The 23,121-nt window shown below is 44.3% G+C and overlaps 1 protein-coding gene across 10 annotated transcripts in view; it reads left to right on the top strand.

Moving 5' to 3' along the window:
• X11Lbeta (amyloid-beta A4 precursor protein-binding family A member X11Lbeta) overlaps nucleotides 1-22,871 on the top strand; it is an 80,919-nt gene extending 58,048 nt beyond the window's left edge. For 6 of the 10 annotated variants that reach the window (XR_015270115.1, XR_015270111.1, XR_015270113.1 and 3 more), the window contains 9 exons: nucleotides 11,143-12,899; nucleotides 14,002-14,214; nucleotides 14,274-14,686; nucleotides 14,747-15,349; nucleotides 15,412-15,988; nucleotides 16,052-16,540; nucleotides 16,602-17,903; nucleotides 18,967-19,863; nucleotides 20,174-20,396. Coding sequence is in view for 3 of the 10 variants with exons in the window: in XM_086825818.1 (XP_086681944.1) it covers nucleotides 11,159-12,899; nucleotides 14,002-14,214; nucleotides 14,274-14,686; nucleotides 14,747-15,349; nucleotides 15,412-15,988; nucleotides 16,052-16,540; nucleotides 16,602-17,903; nucleotides 18,967-19,097; nucleotides 19,858-19,863; nucleotides 20,174-20,941; nucleotides 21,446-21,586; nucleotides 21,659-21,730 (6,456 nt within the window). In the remaining 7 variants the exon portion in view is untranslated. Of the gene's footprint in view, nucleotides 1-11,142; nucleotides 12,900-14,001; nucleotides 14,215-14,273; nucleotides 14,687-14,746; nucleotides 15,350-15,411; nucleotides 15,989-16,051; nucleotides 16,541-16,601; nucleotides 17,904-18,966; nucleotides 19,864-20,173; nucleotides 20,942-21,445; nucleotides 21,587-21,658 lie in introns of those variants that run through there. The other 4 variants (XM_086825818.1, XR_015270116.1, XM_086825816.1 and 1 more) reach the window with 4 other exon arrangements.
• Nucleotides 22,872-23,121: the final 250 nt, after the last annotated feature.

Raw genomic sequence — 23,121 nt, forward strand, 5'->3', positions numbered from 1 at the left:
ATCATCCCAATGACAACACTTTCCAGCTGCATAAATCTTAAAATGTAACTCTCCCTTGGGGACTTACCTAGAGAGAGTGTGAGTGATTAATTACTTGAATCTTGAGATTTATTTGTAGTTTCTGGATAACATTATCTCCCCTTGAAATCTCCAGATTAGCCAAGATTTTGGATTTATAAACCCACTAAATCACGCCACAGAAATCCGCTAAGCCATGCCACCCAAAAAGAGATTGTTGCAACTAGTACATATTTTGGCTGCTGGCTCATGCAACGCTCATATATCTTTCTGCCGTCAACGTCTTCATTCTGGCTGTAATATAAAAATGCGTGTCCCGGGAATATATAGTATAATTCTCAGACTTGGAAAGCGAACTGCAAGTGTGTGGGCGTCATGGCCTGGGGGAAAGCCAACATTGTTGTGCATACACAATGTGCTCCGTTTTAGCCCACTTCCTTTAACTCTAGAACTTCAAGTTGCAGTCGGAGTCGGAGTCCTTCTCCATTTCCCTTTCAAGGATGTGGTGGCGGTGACGTTGACATTTTGAGTGTCATTTTGTTGCTGCCACAGTCACTTCCCACAGCCAAATGTCGTCCCTCTTTGTAACCAGAAAATAGGGTATATTCGAGGCTTTTTAGACCTCTACAGGACATGGTATTGTTTGTAAAAACTAGAATTATTTAATTATTTTATTTTGATGTAATAATATTGTACCAATTATATTTAATTTCAAAGCTCAGTTGGTATATCTTTCTCATCTCTGCTGTTGTCAGTTTCGAGGGGTTCTGGTTAGGGGTTTTGGGTTGGGTATAGGGATAAGGATATGGGTAGGGATATGGCTAGGAATAGGGATTGTGTGTGCTTGTGCTTGCCTTGGCACGCACTCCAAGCCTGCCGCCTACGTCGTTGCTTGTTGCCACAGAGCTTGTGGCAAGCGGAAGCACATTACATACTCGGCAAGCTTGACAAGAACAACAGAAGGCAAAGGCTTGAGTGAGTGAGGGAGGAGAAGGCAGGCCAAGCCAGGCGACAACAGCCGGAAACGGAAATAGAATAAAGTGGCTTTCTGGCTGATGTGTCGCTCATGCCACATGCCATAACTCGCTGTTGCCAGCGGCCATGGCCACTCGGGCGGAGCCGCAATTTATACCAATTGTCGTCATCGTTGTTGCCAGGCATTTCATTAACTTGGCCGCGGACTCGGACTCGGACTCGGACTCGGAGTCGGACTCTGGACTTGGACACTTACTTTCCTCGGGTTAATTACCCTGACAGCAGTTCTCCATCCATCAGCCAGCTGGGGCTGAGTGGGAAGCTGCTAATGAAGATGTGCTCTTCGTGGCTAATGGCCAGCTGACTGATCGGGCTTAGGGAAAAGTCAAAGGAAAGCCTTAGCGGAAAATCCCCTAGAATAAAAAAGAGTAGGGGTCCTGTAGTACGTCAATTACATAAATAATACTTTAACCAGAACAAGAAAGAGTGAAAAATTCAAGCTGTACTTTAATGTGTAAACTCTGTTTTATGTGTCCTTTTTAGCAAGGAGCATAAGTAAATAAGATAAGATAATTTTCAGAGTTTCAAAATAGAAAGAGGCGTAACTTAACCCATTCGTTTATTTATGTTCCTTTCGATGTATTCTTATTTATTGTCATTCAAAGTCATAAGCTTAAGAATTTCAATATTTTTTTGCCAGATTTTTACATAATAATAATAATAATAATAATAATGTCAAGGACTGTTGTCAATAATACCTACCGTAAATGGGCACTCCAAGTCCCCCATGGATCCCTTTTTTCGAAGGGGTAGCCTGTGTGCCTTAATCCCAATCCCATTGGAACAAATCGCTTGAAGCGTCATTGGAATTCCCCGACAGGATTTGGCCTTTAATAAAGTTTATCCGTTGGCCATCCTCAAGACTCCCATTAAGCGATCCGCTTCCTTGTGTGCCCCCAATTGTCTCTGGCAACAAATGTTAATTCGAAACGTTTTATTGCCACCGAAAAACAAGCGAAACTGTTGTGCAAACTGCCATTGAAACTGGAACTGGAAGTGGAACTGGAACTGGGACGATTCACCACAAATTGCAATTGGGGGGAGGTGGGGAGGGAGGAAAATGCCGGAAAAGCGGAAAAAAGGGGTGTTGTTTTGTGGAGGCGTGTGACTGTTGTAAATTTCCGCCAGCTATTTTTGGTACTTTTTGTTTTATATTTGGCCCAGCAAAAAAAAATCGTTAAAGAAGTTATAGTGAGAACGGGGGCATATAGAGCAATATATATAAATATATATATATAGCAACAGTCTGAGGGAAAGAAGGAGGAATGGGGGCAGGCACGAGCGCTGGAACGTGACTCGAATAGCATTCCAATAATTGAAGGCAGCGACGACAGCCGAAGACGGCGAATTAAAGCCCGACATGAAGTATGGCGGCCATATCCTTCCCCTTCCCCTCACACATACTCTCACAAGTCCTTCCGCATATGTATGTCAGCGGGGGTCGACGCTGACAGGACGCCTTCAAAACACATTAGTCCTTCCGAGGTCCTGAGTTCTCAAGAAGTTTATGGTCTGTGCATGTGCTCCAGCTCCTGAAGCTGCAGCTGCAACTCCACTGATAATGTACTCGCAAAGGTAGCCCATAGAAAAAGCCCCTGTCATTCCAACAGCGAGAAAATATTCTATTTTTTGATATTTGTTTAACAGGTGAAAGTTAGATACAGCTACAGGGATTTTAAATCGCTGGGAAAATGTGTCTGATATTATGGTTTTTCGAAAGTAACATTCAATTGCACAGAAAATGCGAAAAATGCTTGCAAATCGCTGAAAAGTATGCTATGAGAATGTTTGCAACAAAAAGCACCACAAGAAATGTAATTTCCCAATTATTATATAAGAAAAAATAAATATAAATGCTATTATATATTTTACATTTTTGTAAAATCATTTTTGTTTATCAAGTAAAAGTGAGCTAAACAAGAAAGGAAACTAACCTTACAGGTTGTAATTTATTTATAGAATCAAATCAAAAACCAATCATATCAAAGCCTTAAATATTCGCATTCCTTGAATCGATATTTTTAGAGATTTTTATATGAAAATTGTTTCATTAATTAAACTTTAATTAAAAACGCATAACTAAGCCAAATAATCGCTAGTTTTAATAAGCACAGTTTTTCTATATAGGTTGTTATCGACTTAATTAAACTACATACAGAATATATCATTTAAAAAAATTTAATTTTGTATACATTTTTGAAAATTGTAACGATGATTTTGAAAACAATTTAAAAAATGTATTTGTTTTTAACTCGTCTGTTGATGCTGATGATTTATAGGGTGGAAAATGCCTTCTTCACAGCGAAATAAGCTTTTCATTACAATTAAAATACCCTCCAAGGGTATAAAAATATTTTTAGAAAAACTAGGTATTAAATTTTCTTAAAATTATGTATTAATTTTAAATTATTCTTTAAAAATAACTTTAGAAAGAACCACAATAACGAAGGACTTCACTTCGCCTTTAAAGCAGCTGAAAAGTATGCTATAGGAAAAGAAACCCCACAAAAATGGCTCTCTGTTAATTATGGGAACAATTAGAGGAAATCTTTCCAATCCCTCCGCCAACCTCAATTCCAAAATCTAATAGCTATTATAAACTTAAAGAGAATTTTAGCATCGATTTTCTCGAATTTTCTCCCAGTGCAACTTAATGCTCGCACGTTGTGCTAAAACTTTCATCGCTATCAGTTTTAAATGCTGCAAGCTCAAAGCGGCATTATGCCAGAGGTGGAGCGGGGGGGGGAGAAGTTGAGGAAATTCCGGCATTTTCCCAGAAATATTTCAGAAAGGGGGGAACGCTGACTGACTGGCCGGATGATGCCAGGTTGCCGACGAATGTATCCAATTTTAAATATGCATTAAGCCAATGAAAACTTGTGCCATAAAACCCGCTCAGCACGCACCAAGGAGATGTGTCAGAGAGCCGGACCGGAATTGGCAGCGTGTCCGGAAAATGGTGTGTATGTGTGTGTGTGTGTGTGTCTGCAGTTCAGGTGATAGCCAAAACACTTTATCGTCAGTCAAACAGAAGGCACACACTCGAAACACAACGCTGTCAAATAATATTAGCATCAAGTCCGGGGGAGAAAGCTAAATTTTACGATCCATTTAAGGGAAAGCAAAGGCAAAAAAGGGAATGGTGGAAATGGTAAATGGTAACTGGAAACTGGGAAAAGGGAAACCAGGTGAGCATCCAGGTAAGCCGCTTAAAGCTGTTTGCATTGTCACCACGTTATGCCTGAAATATTCACTTCACTTTTCAATCGATCTGTGGGATCTGTGGGACAACGCTGTCACCTGTAATTTATGCTGAACTGATTTTATTAATGGATCCTTAGGCCCCAAAGGCAGCAGCAAACACACACACATTTGCCACCGGCGACAATGACACCCATTCAACATGCTCCCTCCTTCCCATCACCCACGTCCAAGGACACGTTCTATACTATATGTGCACGTGGGAATGAGTCAGTCAGTCAGTCAATCAGTCAATCAGTCAGTCAGTTAGTCGCAGGCATTTCATCCAGTCACTTAACCCTCGAGAGTGTGTTCGGCGGGACACACAACAAATTTGATTTATATGAGTGTGTGTGGGGGTGTATGGTGTGAGGTGTGTGTTGTGAGGTGGTTGGTTCAAACAGTTCTGACCGGTCTGGGTCCTAGGGTCCTGGATCTATAGCCGGATAATGCGCATGTCGCTTACAAAATCTATAAACATAAATGTGTTAACAAATCCTTAATAGCTCTATTAAAGATCCATCAAGATGAGAATTATTTATTGTGTAAACTTTTGTATAATACCATAAAATATTAGATTCCGAAACTTTTTCCAAATCTTAAATCTTTACAGATCCATAATAGATCCTTTAAAGATCCACCTCAAAATAAGAAATTATTATTATTTTATTATTTTTATAATACCATAGAGTTATTAGGTTCGGAAATTTGTTTCAAACTTTCGAACTGAGAAGTTTAGATAAAGGTTTATTTATTTATTTACAGGTCCTTAATAGATCCTTTACCCAACAACCTTAATAATGGAATTCTGTATTGTTCCATTCGAATACCAGAGAGTTATTTTTTTGCAATACTTTTACCAAACTTTCCCAACTTAAAGCAAATTTTGTCAGAAGTTTACAACGCTGTAAAGATGTAATTTCCAAACCTATATGTATGTATGTATATGATTTATAAGATTAAAAATTACGTTGGAAACTTCTGACTACAATAACAATAACCTGCAAAAATACATATTATGTATGACAAAATTTGATTAGTTCCGATTTATTCATATTTTAGAAAGTATATTTAATATCTAAACTATATATAATAGCTGAGCAATTTATGTTATAACATAATTCGTACCACAGGTTACATATGTATGTTATTTTTATAGCTATAAAATCTACTGGAGGCCTTCTTCTACCTTAGGAACTATCAGAAAATGTTTGGATAAATCGTAAAAACTTGGTTATTACAACTGACACTAAATTTTATTTAATGACTGTATTGCATATTTACATATATATTTGTGTTTCATTTTAATTGTTCCCTTTTCGTGGGCATAACTTTGGTGGCCACCCTTCTTGTTGCTTCTTTTTTTGGGCCTTTCTCTGTTGGTTGCTGCTGTCTGTTGTTCGTCATTTTGTTTTGTTTTCGCCTTGTTCGACATCTTCGTCATCGTCCTGCTCTCTTGTTCCACATTTCAGGCCCTCTTTCTTGCTCTTTCTTTCTCTCTCTGTTTTATATTCTTTCTGACTCTCTGTCTCTCCCTTTTCTGACTCTCTGACGCTGTGTCGCCATTTTGCGTGCTGCCATTTTCATTTGGCAAACGTTACAATTCTACCGTTATTGCTGATGTCGCTGTTGTTTTTGTCAACATTACTAGTCGCCCACGTCATCATCACAACAACAACAACAATAACAACAGTTACAAATATAACAACACCAACAACAACAACAACAAAGGCAGCAGTTAGGAAAAACATCTTAGTCACTTTCACTTTTCATTACACTCGCCCTTCCTTTCGCTTTCGCTTCTCCCTCTCCCTCTGCCGCTTTTCCACATTTCCCCCCTCAGCTTGCTTTTATCGCCGTGTGCTTTTGTCATGCGGCATTTTACATGACGTCCTGGTTTTCCATCTCCCCCTCCTCCCTCCTCCATTCTCCCACTCAGTTGCCTTTCCGGCTGTTGTCAGTGCTGGTTTTTCTTAGCCAAAATGGTTTTTAACCCAAATTGCAGCAATTTTCACGCGCTGCACTCAAATCCGCTTAGCGACAATTTTCCCACACGAATGCTTAACGAGCGAATGGCTCTCTCACACACACACACACACATACAATCTATCCCTTTCTCTTTCACACTACCTTTCCCTTGTCTCATCTGCTGTCTTTTTTCATAATTGAATTAATTCTTGAGCAGCACTCACTGTGAAAGCCAAAAGCTGTCCCAGACTTAATTGCAGATCCAGGCGAAAATATCTGCAAAATATTAACTAAGCTTCGCGAAACGGTTGAGTGCTGCCCTCCCCCCCGACTGTGGGATACCCGGAAATCGGTTAGATTGAGAAAATATTGCCTACTTTTTGGGGCAAGTATGTAAACATGAAGGATGAAAGTGGATACTTGTCATGTGAAATATCCTTTGATATATTATTTATTTTAATGTATATTTTATTAATTTTATATCTTAATTATTTGATAAGTTTATTTTCTTGTATGTTTTATTAATTTCTCTTTAATAAATAAGCTTATTAATAAATTAAACTTTGAACTTGTATTAATTATTTCAAATGATAGCCTACATCTACCATCTACACCTGCTCTTCTTGACTTTTTATTATTACTTTTAATTTAAATGTTTTTTATGCATTATTCTTTATACAATTCCCTAGAAATATTGTAATCTTGAAACAGATTTTGCTTTGTGTTTCATTTGGAATTGGGTATTATTTGCTAGGAATCCCTTTACCTATGGGTGAATACAAAAAGCTTTGTATGAAGGATTCGTGAGCATTCAATCGGCAGACAAAGCTGTACTTATCGCCCCGCTGGCTGGCCAAAACCCCTAGGATGGAAAGTAATTGCATAACGGACACAAAAACAGTCAGCGATTTGGGTTAAAATAAATTGCATGTTTCATTTACGGCACTGCTGGCGGCATCAGCGGCGGCGTCGGCGGCATGCAATCGCCGAAAGTCGAGGAAAGTCCTACTCCCACACACACACACCGAGACACACGAGGACTTTCTGGACTTTGCGTGCCCTAGGGCCACTGGCACGCCCATCTAGCTGTGCCTCCGTTTTGTGGCAGAGCCACAAACCTGGGCCCCACCTCCTGCAGCGTTAGTTGTTTTGCATAATTAATGCCATCATAGGCAGAGGTAATTGCATCTAACCCATTGCCCACGTCGTTGTCGGTGTCCTGCCGCAATGTGGCCGTAATGACGGTATCAGCCCCAGGACCGCATTAAGGCCAGGGAACCACGTGCTCCCTGTACCCGTACTCGTTCTCCTATCCCTTCACATCAGGTGCAAACTGTGGGCACTGCTGGCAATTGATTTTGATTTTGATTCATTGGAGAGAGAATGTGGCAAAGGTTGAAATTAATTTTAAATATTTAAAGAGCGGCAAGCGACGCATCGTTTAAGCAGACATTAAGTTAATAAAACTCAAAGGACGCGCAGCATCGGTCCTCCACTTGCTGGTAACTTAATTATGCAGCTGCCAGGTCTAGGACAAGGATGCTGCTGAACCTGGATGTGGATCTGGTAGCTGTTGCTGTGTGTTCATATGTGCTCCGGGCTCCTGGTGAATTTATGAAATTTTTATGGCTCGCACTTGACATCACTTAAAGGCAGAAGGCGAGAGGATGCACACGCAGAGAAAAAAGAAGGATAATTGGGCTTTTTAAATTCAAATTCAAACAAGAAGTTACCCTAAAGGATTAATTCTTTAACTTTCGGTAATAGAAAGACTTTACCAAATTACAGATTTTACAAAACAAACAAAATATAAAGCAAATGTGATATTGTTAGTACTTTTTGTTTTCCGTGTCAAATGGGTTAAGAGGCTTTTGGGGGGAGGGCTAAGTGTCAGCGCGTTGCCCAGTAAATCAAAGGAATGGCAATCGCAATCCTTTCACAGGCTGTCAGGATCTGCTTAAGCACAGCAGCCAAGGCATCAAATTTCAGGGTTTGGCACCGAAAAATACCAAACATGACATCAGAACAAGGAGCGGGAGAGATAGAGCCAAAAGGAGAGCAAACTTCCAGTTCCAGTTCCCATTTCGAGTTGGTGTGGAAAATGGGGCTAAAGACCCGGGGCCAGACATCGAAGGGAGCTGGATGCAAACGGATTTGAGGCGACAGATTGATGTTGATGCGAAGAGCAGCTACAAAGATGGATGAAGTGGCAGATAGATGGCTTTGCCCAGCACTTTCCACTCTTCACCCCCATAAATGTCGGGCAATGAAAATGTTTGCCCAGCTAGCCGTGCTCGTGTGTCGTGTGAAGCCATAAAGAAAATGTTGCCCTGGCCATGGCCATGACTATCCGCATCCGTCTCCAACTCCGTCTCCAACTCCATCTCCTGTTATACCTTGTTAGCTGTTGTGTAGATTTCGGTTATGGAAAGACCAACCCGGTCGTCCGTTGTCCTTCGTCCATCAGGCAGGTTCCGTCTTAATGCCAAGCGAAGCGTGTGGCGCACACGAAGCAACTCCTAGTGCTCCTCCTGAACCTCCTCCTGCTCCTGCTCCTGCTCGTGCTCCCGCTCCTTTCCAGCTCAGTTGTGCGGCATTCCAGAAAACGAAAACATATTTTCCATGCGAGTGCACAAAGCAATGCGAGACGCACGGCAACGGCAACAACAATGGCCCACATATTTCGACGTTCCCTGGGCTTATCCCCACTGTACAGTAGATATACATATATATATATAGAAACATATATATATATATAAATACATGTACATATGTATGGATGAGCGGTGCCCTGTGGGTATTTTCTACGCTTTTCTGCCTTTTGCCTGCTGCTGCTCCTGTTGTTGTTAATCCTTTTCGAAATTTTTAGTTTGATTGTTGGGAAAATATTTTAAGCCCCCAAGCACAAGTACACACACACACACACTCTCGAAACGCATTAGCATAACGTGAGGATATGGATGCTTTTAGGTGGCGGGGATGCTTTTGTGGAATGGAATTCGGAGATGTGGTTAAGCTTAAAGCGGTTAAAGGGAGTCCTTTAATTGTGGGAGGTGGAGAAAGGAAATTATTTTACATAAGATCCACAAGGCGTCCACACACAATCCACTTAGAGTTCGCAAGATGAATCACTTTCTTTGGGACCTATTGATTTGTGTTAATGAATAAATATTAAAGACGTACGTTCCACTTGGAATCCACATATGTAGTCACTTAAGCTATTACCCTCATACTGATGCGGGTTTTAAAAGCTAAATTTCTTACTTTCCAAAGTTCTCCATTTTATAACGTTTACAAATCATTATTTGTATTGATTTTACCATCAATTCCCATTTTTAAAGTCAATTTCGAACTAGGAACATAATTTCACATAAGATCCACATATAGATTTACATGTAACGATTTAACAATAACCTGTAGATATTACTACAAATAACTTTTAGGTAGAGTTTGAAGTGATTTCACATAAAATCCACAATTTTCCAGCCAGTTCCAGCAATAATTGCAATACTTCACTTGTGGATTTTAATATGGCTTACTTTTAGGTAGAATTTCACCACTTAGAATCCACATTTATAACATTGACTTTATAGTATATCCTTTAACTAGTCAGTAAAGGTCGCTTTTTAACCAACTCCCACATAGAATCCACATTCTAAAACTGCCCCAATACGAACGAGTTAAACTCACTAGTTCCACATGGAATCCACAGCCCCAAAATCCCAAATATTGTCGCTTATTTACATATTAACCCGACCGACCGCCATTTGCATATTACACTGCTTGGTCCCCAAGTTCCACACGCAGTCCACAGCAATACAAGAAAATAAAATAAAATAAAACAAAACAGAGACAAAAAGGACACCATTGTGGCTCATTTGCATGGCAGATGACAAAAAGCTCGTAGCGAATGCAAATTGAATCCAATTTAAAACGCACGGTCATCGCAGGCGACGTTTAAAATTCAGCAAACCGACGGCAATCGCTCAATGACATTGATTGGCTGCTGCACGAGTGTTTCGAATTTTGCCCTTCGTATTTCCCATTTCTCCAATTTCCCTGTTTTTTCTCTTTTGGGGGTGGGGAACGGACAATTAAATATTTGCCTGTCTTATGGCCGCCATTTGTTTTTCCCCCGTGAAACGTGACCCAGACGGGCAGCAACTGTGACTGTGACTGTGACTGCGACTGCGACAGTGGCAGCGGCAGCGGCAGCGGCAGAACTCGTTACTGTCACGCCCCGTTGCCGCTTGGACATGACAAAGGTTGACATTGCGCCTGCATTTATTAAAACAACTGCCAGCAGGACGTGAAGCGTGTAGGCAAAAAAAGAGAGAGTTCAGCAGGATGGCGGGGCAAAGGGGGGAAGGCTTATTAAACAATGTGCGAAATGCTTAAGCCGCGGCAATTGTCGTCTGTCGCCTGTCTGGGGGGATCTGAACTTGAGCGGTGATCGTATTGGTTGCCTCCTGGGATTAATCTATCTCTCTCTAAAGTTCAATTGGCTAAATGAGCTTTCACTCTCCCTTTCTCCCTCTCTGCGATCTCAAGCGGTGCTTTAGGCAAGAGTCAGGTCATAAGGTGAACTCTTCAAATACTTTCTGCTTTCTCTCACTCTCTCTCTTCGAGCTAGGATAGAAAGAAGCTCGCATGCTTTCTTCAGAAGAGAACAGTTACTTGCAATGAGACCACCTTAGATAGTTGAACCATGAGTTCGGAAAGCAAGCTTAACACTGCGATCTTAGCTTGACAGCCCCAAAAATTCGATATATATAATTAAATATTATTATAATTAATTAAGGTTAATAATTACCTCCTATTTAAACCATCACTTAAACTTCCATTAGTCTTTAATTTGATGTCCTTCTGGTGTCCTTGCAGTTTATTGGCAACAATAATGGTCAGCACAACATTGACGACACTGGCTGCTGGACAAACAACTAGTAGCAGTAATCATCATCACCACCACCATCACCACCAGCCGCAGCAGCAGCAGCATCAGCCGCCGCAGCAGCAGCAGCAGCAACAGTCGCAGCAGTTGCAATACCAGCGACTGCAGCCCCACGCAGCAGCAGCAGCAGCAACTGCGAGTCAGCAACGCAGCAGCTATTACGCGCTGAATAACGGCAGCCTTGAACACGAGTGCGACGGCAGCAACTCCAACTACCACCAACAGCAGCAGCAGCAGCAGCCGCAACCGCAGCTGAACCTGTCGCAGGCTCTGCTGTCACCATCGCCGCCACTAAACGATCAGATCAGCCTGCTTTTCCCCAAGTGCCGACCCAAGCAACAGCAGCAGCAGCAGCAGGCGACCCAGCAGCAGCAGCAGCAACAGCAGCGACATGAGCTCCTGGCGGATGTGAATCTGAATAATAGCAGCAGCAGCAACCAAAGCAGCAGCCCCATTTCGGCGGTCATTTCCACAGAGGAGAAACCGCTGGCCAGTCCGCCGCCCCTGGTTACGCCCTTGATTACTCCAGCTAGCAACAGCACGCCGCCCAGTTACTACAAGAGCGTTAATATCATCACACAATCACCGCCACCGCATTCGGCTTCATCGCACTCCTCCGAATCACTGTCCTCGGTCACACCGCGCATCTCCACGAATCCCTTCCTGTGCGCCCCACTGACGCCACCCACGCCGCCGGACGACGAAGAGCCTGAGCTGGATAACGCCGGCGGAGAAACCGCCGTGGAGCTGAGCAACAGAAGCCGGAGCAGAAGCGGAGCGGTGGCCACCACCGAGGAGCCCGACTATCCTTCCTCCTTCTATTACCACCACACCGTCGTGGGGGATAGCAGGCGTGGCACCGGCGGCTACGCGGAGATGCCGCGCAAAAGGACCGCCAATCTGCCCGCCACCAACAGGCAGCAGCAGCAGCAGTTGCATAATGGAAACGGTGCAGGCGGTGGCAGTCAGAACCCCTTCATCAAGGAGAACTATTGGGAGGCGCCACCCACCAGAGCGAGCTCACTGCTTCACTCACCCACGGAGTATGCCGAGGAGCAGCAGCAGCAGCAGCAGCAACATCAGCAGCAGCAGCAACAGGCTCAGCACCTGCACGCCTCTGCCAGACGAGCTTACCACCAGCAGCGGGAACAGGCATACGGATTGGGTCAGAGAACGCAGCAGCAGCAGCAGCAACAGCAGCAGCCTCAGGCTCAACTACGGGTAGGAAGGAGTCCGGTGAATCGCAACAGCTTTCCGCAACAGCAGGTGACCAATGCCTCTGCCAGCACTAATCCCTGCGCCGATGGACTGACTCCTTTAGCTAGTCACTACCTATATGGCAGCAAGTCGTCGCTGGATCAACATGCCGGCGACTGGGAGCCACGGGAGCAACGTAAATTGAGGCTTCGCGAGGAGCGGGAACGGGAGAGGGAGAGGGAGCGGGAGAGGGATCGTGAGCGGGAGCACCTTTTGCTGGAGCAGCAGCAGCAGCAGCAGCAGATGCAGTTGCAGGAGGTGCATGCGGCGAGGGAGAACCACCTAAGCCACATGGCAGGTCAGCAGCAAAGGAAGCGTCATGGACACGGCGAGGAGCGAGAAAGAGAAAGAGAAAGGGAGCGAGAGCGGGTTAGGGATCGTGATCATCGTTTGGTCAATGGGAATGCGGATCTCAACGAGAGCTGGCAGCGTAAGTAAAATTTTAAATTTAAATTATTATTTCGGGGTTGAAATAGAAAATGTGATAAAAAAAACTTAACTTCCTTAAAAGTATGCAACAAAATTTACTTTTTAAAGATCCTGCAAACTACTTACAACGTTTTGATAATTTATCGATTGTTCCTTCGATAAAGGGCAATCTAAAACGGATCAGTTTCTGATTGTACTGGAGAGAAACTATTTTATTTCTGTTACATAGTAATTAATGAAGGCTAATTTCTTATTTACTCTTTCATTAATATTTATATAAATGGTTTTATTGGTTCTTATTTTGTTAAAATAAGTCATATTGCTTTACCGATTACTTACAATCGATTTAATCACACTAGAAAATTAAACTTCGAATCTTTTAACTCCTAACACCCTTGTTTCTAACACATTTTTTAAAAGCCTTAATCAAGTTCTCATAAAATCCAGTCTTGTATTAATTTATTCTTAATATTATTTCGAAAAAGAAATTATGTATAATTATTAATCCCGATGCACAGCATATCCTTTGCGAGTGTGTGTACGAGTCCTTGGGTGGAACTGATTTAGAGTGGCACAGAGGCATTCTCTGGGGTGAACCTCAGTCCAAACAGCAACCTCTGTGGTTGCACGTGCCTGCAGCAATTTGTGGCTTGAAGGACTCTCCACCAGCCAAGGAGTAGGAGAAGGAGTAACAGGAGCAGCAGTTCCTGGGCGAAACCAATTTCCGACTGGCTGAATGATACAGACAGGACAGATAGACAGATGGACATGGGGGCCGGGTAATTGAATTGCAAATCATGCGTAATGAAGTGTACTGCAAATATGTATGAAGCGGATAGAGCACAATACAGCCGATGCCCAGTCCGATTCCGTGTCCGTAACCATGTCCTCGTCCACGTCCTCGTCCTCGTCCTTGTCCAATTCAGGGAATGAGCCACCGCGAACAAAGCGTAGGAAGCGCTCCAAAATGGAATTTAATTGATTGCAATTAATTGGCATGCCAAGCTGTCCATCTGATGCTATTGCCATGATATCACCAGTGACCCTTGTCATCGCCACAACCCTGATTTCAACCCATCCCCTCTCCCATCACTCATCCACAGATTTGCGCGTGACGACGGAGAACCAGACGGCGGAGGAGAACAACAAGGCCGGCAAATCCCAGCTCCAGATGCAGTCCCTACTCAACCAGGCCAGCCAGAGTCACAACCAGATTCAGATCCAGAACCCGGAAGCCTACAGAGAGCACAAGCTGGACGCCTGGCAGTTGGAACGCAACTACACGCTGGCCGTGGAGTCGCGCCATGGAATCATAGGTACATTTTATGTTCAATAAAAGTAACAACAAATAACCCTTTACCCTTTCCTGAAACAGAGTACGAAGGCTCGCCACGACGCATTGGAGTCACAACTAACAACTTGGTTGCTGCAGCAGCAGCAGCGGCGCAAGCAGCAGCAGCGGACGAAAGCGAACCACCAGCAACGGCCACGGATCCAGGATCAGCAGCAGGATCAGCAGTAGGAGCACAACAGCTTCCCATGGCAGCAGTGCCGCCTTTGAGTGCCACGGCCACATCGCTGCAAAAGACGGCGGCCCGGGCAGCCCTTGCCGCTTTGGCCCAGACACAACCCCATGCCCAACATCCCCTAAGTGCCCTCAGCGCTCTTAATACACGCATGTCCCTGAATCCCAACCAGATCCATCAGCAGCCAGCGGTACAGCCACCCCAGCAGCAGCAGCAGCAGCAGCCGTTGCAGGCCTATCCCGTGCGTCCCGGGTTTCCACAGGTGGGTTTGCATTCAACTCAATCCTCTGCCTTGCACTTAATACCCTGTAATCTTCTGCAGCGCATCATTTCGCCGCCGCATCGAGAGCCTCGCAGCAGCTCACCCACCCTGCAGCAATCGCAGCAGCCGCTGCACATGCAACAGCAGCAGCAGCAACAGCAGCAGCAGCAGCAGCAGCAGCAGCAGCAACAGCAGCAGCAGCAGCAACAACAACACTTTGCCAGCCTGATGAGCAACCATAGCAACAACAATACCAACAACACCAACAACAAGCAGCCGCTGAGCAGCGACAACAATGCAGAGGACACTAGCAACGATGTGTCCGAGATTGGTACCATCTCCGACCTAACCACTCCGGAGGTGGCAATGGCCGGAGCTGGAGTCGGAGGAGCTGGAGAGTTGGCCAGTCGAGCGATGACACCACCGACAATTGGAAATGGAACGGTAGCAGGAACCGGAAATGGAACGGCAACGGTAGCTGGTTCCGGAAATGCGAATGGAACCGGTCCTGGATTGGGTCCCTTGAGTCTTCACACCAAATCCTCAACTTTTGACTATCTGTACGAGTTCTCGGAGACGCGCAAAGTGCTGGAGGAGTTCTTCAAGTGTCCCTCCACCGATGAGCAGCCCATCATGGAGAATGGCAGCGATGTGGACAGCATTGTGAGTGGATCATGATCTTAACCTTGAATAACCTTTATAGGATAATGTTTTCTCTCCCGCAGGATATACAGTACGAGTTCCACAGCAACTTCGAACGCGACGAGGAGGATCTGGCCGAAGAAGAGGAGGCCGAGGACGACGACGAGGCCGATGATGACCTGGCCGATGAGGAGAACGACGAGGCCGAGGACGAGGATGATGGCATCTTGGACCAGGATCATGAGCTGAACTATCGTCAGCAACAGCAGCAGCAGCAGCAGCAGCAGCTCCAGGCTGCTCCCACCGAGCGCCATGTCTACGGCGGCTATGGACAACAGGCGCCGCAACAGCAGCATCAGCAGCAGCAGCAGCAAGCGTCGCTTCCCGCCCAGCCGCTCATTGGCATGGGCGTGACCCGGCGGCACTACAGCGGCAGTCCATTGATGCGGGACTTTGACTTCTTCCTGGACTCCGCCAGTCGGAGCAGCGGCGAACGGGATGGCGATCAGGATGGACTCAATCACAACCAGTTGCTGAGCACCGGCAGCAATGGCCAGGGTGGCGTCGGTGTGGGCGTGGGTGTGGGTCCAGGCGGAGGACACAACTATCGTTACTCACCGGAGACCACCGACTATGACTCCAATTGCGGGGATCTGGACAGTGAGTGTCGGAATTAAAATAACTCATCTTGGTTTACCAATCAATCCCTTGCTCTCCTTGCAGGTCTTTCTGGCGAAATGAATGGTGGCGTTTCCACTTCCTGCTCCAACTACGCCAAGTACTATGCCTCGGCCATGCCTGTCCTGGAGGATGGCCTCTCCTCTGGTCATACCAGTGACACCGAGAACAACAACAACAAAAACCTGCAGCAGGCGTTGGCCAATCAGGAACGGGATCGGGGACAACAGGGCCAGTGTCCGCCCTCCAGTCTCAGTGCCAGCACCAGCATTGGCGGGAGCGGTGGCATCTCCATGCTGATGGACATGAAGCGCATCTCCACGAATAATAGCCTGAACAGCATGCACAACCTGACGACCACCACGGCCTCAACCACGGACAGCAATGGCATCGGAGGAGTGGGTCCCAGTCCCAGCAATGGACTGACCAAACCCCCGTCGCAATCGCAGCCTCCGCTTTTGGGTCAGAGTCCCAGTAACCACAGCAAAGTGTTCAAGAATATCGATCCGGAACTGGATTCGCTCTACTCGATCAGTAAGTTAAAGATCCTTATATCAAAATCCAATTCTAATCACCATTTTGAACCCCCTTGCAGGTGTTTTCCATCGCCCGGACACGGTGCAGATGACGCCACCGCCGCCGGCTCCGGCACCGCATCGCAAACCCAACGCTAGCACCAATGGCCAGGCCGATGTGGATCTGCTGCAGCCGAGTAGTAAGCACACTCCTTTGGCGGTGGCCATTAGCTCCACGCTGCAGCGCAGCTCACCCACCGCGGCGGTTGCCGGAAGCGGAAATGGAAGCGGAGGCTTGAACTCCAAACCGCGAAGCGCGGGCAGCAATTGCAGTAGCAGCAACGGCGGTGGAGGAGTGCCGCCACCCATCCCAGAGAGGAGCAATCTTCCGCCCGCTCAAAGGTCACCATCACCGGGTCTCAACTCACCTGTGTGGCTGTCACGTCACCTGGACGGCGGTGGCAGTGGTGCTGGCAAAGCTCTGCTAGAGTCCGCTTCGGATAATCACTCGAAAAATCACAGTGCCGACGAGGAGGATGTGGACACCGATCTGGAGACGGACCGCCTGCTGGGCCATCAGCGTCTGGACGATCAGGGCTATTACGATGAGAACAAGAGCTGGGATCGCAAGCCGCGTTCGCTGCTCTCGAAGATCTCGCCCAAGCAGCAGCAGATGCCCAGCACCAAGACGCGAAATGGCTACAATGCTCTGCTCAGCTCCACGCCGGAGTTGCCGCCACCGATTCCGCCCAAGAGCCAGCAGGCCGGCTCCGGATTGGGTGGCCTGGGTGGACTCTCACAGGGCAAACTCCTGGATCTGGTCGGTGGCATGGTGCAGCGCAGTTTGTCGCGGAGTAGCTCCTCGGAGCATAGCGATAAGTCACCCAGTAAATTGGTAACCACCAATTCTGGCGGTGATTTGTGCTCCGCGGGATCTGTGGATGTGGTTGCCTCAGCTGTGGCGGCCACCACGGCGGCGGCGGTGGCAGCTGCAGCAGCAGCGGCGGCAGCAGCGGCGGCGGCAGCGGCAGCCGGAACAACACCAGCACTGGGAAGTCCTGGGAATGGTGGGGGATCAGAGAGATCTGCAGGAGCAGGAAATACCAGTGGATCGGGAGCTGGCCTCAAGCAGCTGGGCGGCGAGACGTCGGAGAATGGAATGGCCAATGGAGGCACGGCGACGGCCACTGCCGCCGTGGGCGTTGTGGTGGCCAATGGCGGCGGTGTGAACACGGGCAGCGGAAACGGAAGTGGCAGCGGCAGTGGCACAAACATTGCCAATCCAACGGCAAATGGTAACAACGGAAACGGAAGTGGAGCTGGAAGCAACAGCAACAGCGGCAGCGGCGAGAAAAAAGTGAAAAAGAGTAAGAGCAAAGAAGGTAAATGCGTTGGGTTTATCCTTCGTTCGATTGTTCCCATAATCGTCTATATATATACATATATATATATATATCTGCATATATATAGTAATTGTTACATAAATATATATAAATATCCTGTGACCATGTCATGTCGGTGTGCTGTGTGTGCATTGCATTGATGTTGTCCAAATGCCAGAGAACTTACTCTAAGCAAACTGAAAATGAAAATGAAAATGAAGGCGTAAATTGATCAATTGATTAAACCTATATGCAATTCTCTCTCGATCCATATTAATCCGTATATTAATCGTATATATATAATATTTTTACCTATCATTTCTCTGTATTCTTTCGCATATTTATTTGCGTATTTTTTGCATGCGTCGTTCGTTCGTTCGTTCAACCAAAAATCAAATCAAATACCAAAAATCCAAACTCTACTCTTCATTTTACTGTGTCTGTGTGTGTGTAAAATACAATTTGTAAGATAAAATTCCATTATGTAATAGCATTTAAGATCCAACACGAACAAGAAGACACAAAACAAGGCAAAAATAATAGGTCTCAATTGTTAGATATTCACTTTTAATTGGTTATACTGAGAGTTCAAAGACTGAAAAGGATTTAGATATTGACTAGAACATCAAGATAAAGATATATACCAAAAACCTTTGCAAGATTCCGAGATCTAAACTTATATTTTACAGAGACACGACTAACCAGACAGAAAACATATGACCTAATTCAGACTAATATATAAAAATTCTATAATTTTAACACCACAATTCAGTTCAATTATTATGAAACTTGAAAGACGCAAGAAGATTTTGATATGAATTACTTACAAACAACTCCAAGACAAAGCTGCATACCAAATTTGAAGGTAGAACCCTTGCTAGATCCTGAGATCTAGACCAGTATTCTGTTGGGCGGACAGACAGACGGACATACTAACTAGCTCGATGGCACACATGCACGTACACTAAACCAACTTATACTCCACACGTACTCTGTGATCTCCAAGAACCTTTGAAACTGTTGTGCTAACCGGGTATTTTGTGTATCTTCTCACCATGTTCAGGCGGTGCAGTGCTCATCGAGGGAGTGCTCTTCCGGGCCAAGTACCTAGGCTCTACGCAGCTGGTCTGCGAAGGTCAGCCCACAAAATCGACGCGAATGATGCAAGCGGAGGAGGCCGTTTCACGGATTAAGGTAAAGCCCATCCAGGAGGTACCATTGCCTGGATTATAACCTGAATTGATATCTATAATGCTCGCCTGATGCTCGATCGATTGCTCCGTTTGATCAGTATTGGTTCCATTTCGAAACTTGTATTTTCTTGTTTTATTTCTTAGTACTACAATTTTATATTAGATTTAATTTCTATTGTTGAACTTCTTTGAAGGTCAAAATTTTTTGAGCTACTTTCGATTCCCGCTCGATCTGTCCAATCTCTCCAATATTTTTGAGTTGTCCCCGCACATTTTTTCGTCCCAACCCCATCATGGAAGCATATAAACATAGATTGTTGCGATATATTTACGATAAATTCGTATTCTATTCGATTTATCTGACAAAAGTAAATGAAAAATAGAGAAAGAAATCAAGGAAAATAAAATTTTATCGGATATATATAACGTTAAATTCGATATTTTAAAATATTTAAGAACTCGAAAAAAGAAAATTTTGTAAATATATCGAACATTTCATATCAATATATCTTCCTACATCGAACCCATCAAAGCTGATTAAAGGACCGACCTTGAGAGCGACAGAGAGAGAAAGAGAGTGAGAGAGAGATAGAGAGTCATTAACTATTTACTGTTATATTTTCATGTATCATCTCCTCCACATCAAATGCTCCGCATCCGCGATGACCAACCACGCTAACCAAAAAACCACGTATCGCCATGCAAAACAATGAAAAAAAATCTATATAAATTGAATTGAAACACAAAAATTTGCATTATAGGCGCTGGTAAGTAATGGAGAAACTAGCCAAAAAGCCCACTCTAAAGCCACCAAAATACACCTATTAAATATCCAACCAACCCAACAAACTCACCAAACCCACCTTATCCCACCTCTGGTTTGCCTGATTTGCCTCGAATTCGTATTGGCTCGATGACATTTGGCCCGCTATAAATTTTGTGTTACCCAAAAGCGAAGCTTGCCTCCTTGAAGATCCTTTCCAGTCCCAGTTCCACAACTATTCCCCACATATCCCTTATAATATTTTATATATATTAAATATTATAGAGTTAAATTACGTATAATCACCCTTTCAGGCCCCCGATGGCGATGTACAGCCCAGCACCGAGGTGGATCTGTTCATTTCGACGGAGAAGATCATGGTGCTGAACACGGATCTCAAGGAGATCATGATGGACCATGCCCTGCGTACCATCTCGTATATCGCGGACATTGGAGACCTTGTGGTATTGATGGCCCGCCGTCGTTTCGTGCCCCAGGACATCGACGATGCCCCCAAACCTAATCGCACGCCCAAAATGATCTGTCATGTGTTCGAAAGCGATGAGGCCCAGTTCATAGCCCAGTCCATTGGCCAAGCCTTCCAGGTGGCCTACATGGAGTTCCTCAAGGCGAACGGCATCGAGGACCATCGGTTTGTCAAGGAGATGGACTACCAGGAGGTGCTCAACAGTCAGGAGATATTCGGTGACGAACTGGAGATCTTTGCCAAGAAGGAGCTGCAAAAGGAGGTCGTTGTGCCCAAGGCTAAGGGCGAGATCCTGGGCGTGGTGATCGTGGAGAGCGGTTGGGGCTCGATGCTGCCGACTGTGGTGATTGCCAATCTGATGAGTTCCGGGGCAGCGGCTCGATGTGGACAACTTAATATCGGCGATCAGCTGATCGCCATCAATGGGTTGAGCCTCGTCGGACTACCGCTTTCCACCTGCCAGACATACATCAAGAACACCAAGAACCAGACGGTGGTCAAGTTCACGGTGGTGCCATGTGCACCCGTGGTCGAGGTGAAGATTAAGCGACCGGAGACCAAGTACCAGCTCGGGTTCAGCGTTCAGAATGGAGTGGTAAGTTGAGGGAATGTTTTTGATAGGAGAGATATAATATATGAATACATTTATAGATTATTTTGAATTCAGTTATAAATTGGGTTTTTAAATAATTGAAAAAATATTTATTATTTGGCAGAAAATATCAATATATACGATACTAAATCGATATTTTCTACAAACAATAATTTATAAATCGATTTTTTAAGGATTTACGCAATTTGTATATCGATCCGATAATTGGTATAAGTAGACAAATTTGTAATATAAACTAAAAATATATCTATTCTATCTATCTATTGCTAGATAATATAAAACTTTGAAGGATAAAAACATTTTTTCATATTTTAAAATTCGATAAACTGTACGAAATTATTGATAGAAATCGACATTTTTTTGTTGTTATCGTTGTTATTTGTTTGATTGATAGATTCGATAAATGTTTTTTTTTTGTTCGAAAATTACAACATATCGATAAACCTGCATTTGATAACCCTTCGATATATCACCTTCTCCTTGCAGATCTGTAGCCTACTTCGTGGCGGAATCGCGGAGCGAGGCGGTGTCCGTGTGGGTCATCGCATCATCGAGATCAACAACCAGAGCGTGGTGGCTGTGCCCCACGAAAAGATTGTCAACTTGCTGGCAACATCCGTGGGAGAGGTGAGTGTCCTATGCTCGATCCTGATCTAGAACAAGAATAAACCTTCAATTATCATTCGATTCTCCCCCCAGATACTCATGAAAACGATGCCCACGTCCATGTTCCGCCTGCTCACTGGCCAGGAGAATCCCATATATATTTAAGCCAGCCTGCTGGAGCAAGGATAATAAACGGCGATTATTGTTAACTATAAAAAAAAAAACAAAAACAAAAATCATATGAGGATATTACGATATTTAGTATATATACCTATACATATATAGAGCGAGAAAGAGAGATGTATATGCGTGTATAGGTTTAGGAGGATATGATTTAGCTTACTTATATATATATATACATCTATATATATAGTATATATATACTAAACATATACGTTTTTTTTTTTCGTGAGTAACCTAGACAAAGTTCGATCGGAGGCGAGTTAAGAGCAGCTACTACGACAAATAAGAGGAGACGAAGCTATAACTAAACCACACATGGCACGCCTTTTGCAAAGCTTAGTAATAATAGTTAATAACAAGGTCAGACGGACATAACTATATATATATATATATAACAATGATGATGATGATGATGATGATGATGATGAACACAATGACCTTTTTGCGAAAACGTCCTTAGCTTAGTTGAACAGCGACATTAGTCAGAGATTAAGGCGATTAGTAACAGACCCTCCCCCCCACAGAACCCATACATATATGCTTACCCATTACTTATTGTAAAAAACCAAAAGGACACGAGCACAAGGACACAACTGAAGACCCCCCAGCCGAATCGGGATTCGCAGCAGGCAGCTCTTTTGATATAGTCTATATATACATATATATAATCCACACACACTATATAGCACCCCCGATATATTTATATATATTTAACGAAACAGAATGGAATGCTTTTGGGTCAGTTAGTAAATTTGGAAAATATTATCAAAGCGTTTTCCACTCGCACACATAGCCGAGAAAATTTTGATAGTTGTAACGGATTATAGGCCTGATCGTATTGTGTATTTGTATTGCGGAAAATTGGAAGAGCTCCCACCCCACATGCCCCATATAGAGGATTTAGTTTAGCAGAAACACAGACACTCTACACTATGTACACTACAGTCATACATACATCACTTACACACTCACTTAGACGCTTCGATTTCAAACCATCTTCGTCCAAAAATTGTGCTACTACTCGTTAAACAAGTTGATAGATATAGAAAGAGACAGAGAGATAGAGAGAGATATTAGAGAGAAAGGAAAGAAAGAGAAAGGCTTAGGCAATGATAGATATGAATGGGAAAGAGACAGAGAGAGAGAGAGACGCAAGAAAGAGAGGTAACGATATCGTACGTACCTAGTTTCGCTTTATATAGAGAGTTATTGCAGCGAAAGGGAGACGGCAACAGGAACAGTCAGAGACAGAGACAGAGACAGAGATAGCGATAGAGATCGATATCAAGAGGGAGACATTGCATTTCTATGTGTGTGTGTAAAATACTCGCTTTTCGGCCCACAAAAAGAAAATAAAACAAAAAAAGAGAAAG

The sequence above is a fragment of the Drosophila serrata genome, unplaced genomic scaffold, assembly GCF_035046125.1.
Source record: "Drosophila serrata isolate PLE 108 unplaced genomic scaffold, ASM3504612v1 contig_115, whole genome shotgun sequence".
Classification (NCBI taxonomy): Eukaryota; Metazoa; Arthropoda; class Insecta; order Diptera; family Drosophilidae; genus Drosophila; species Drosophila serrata.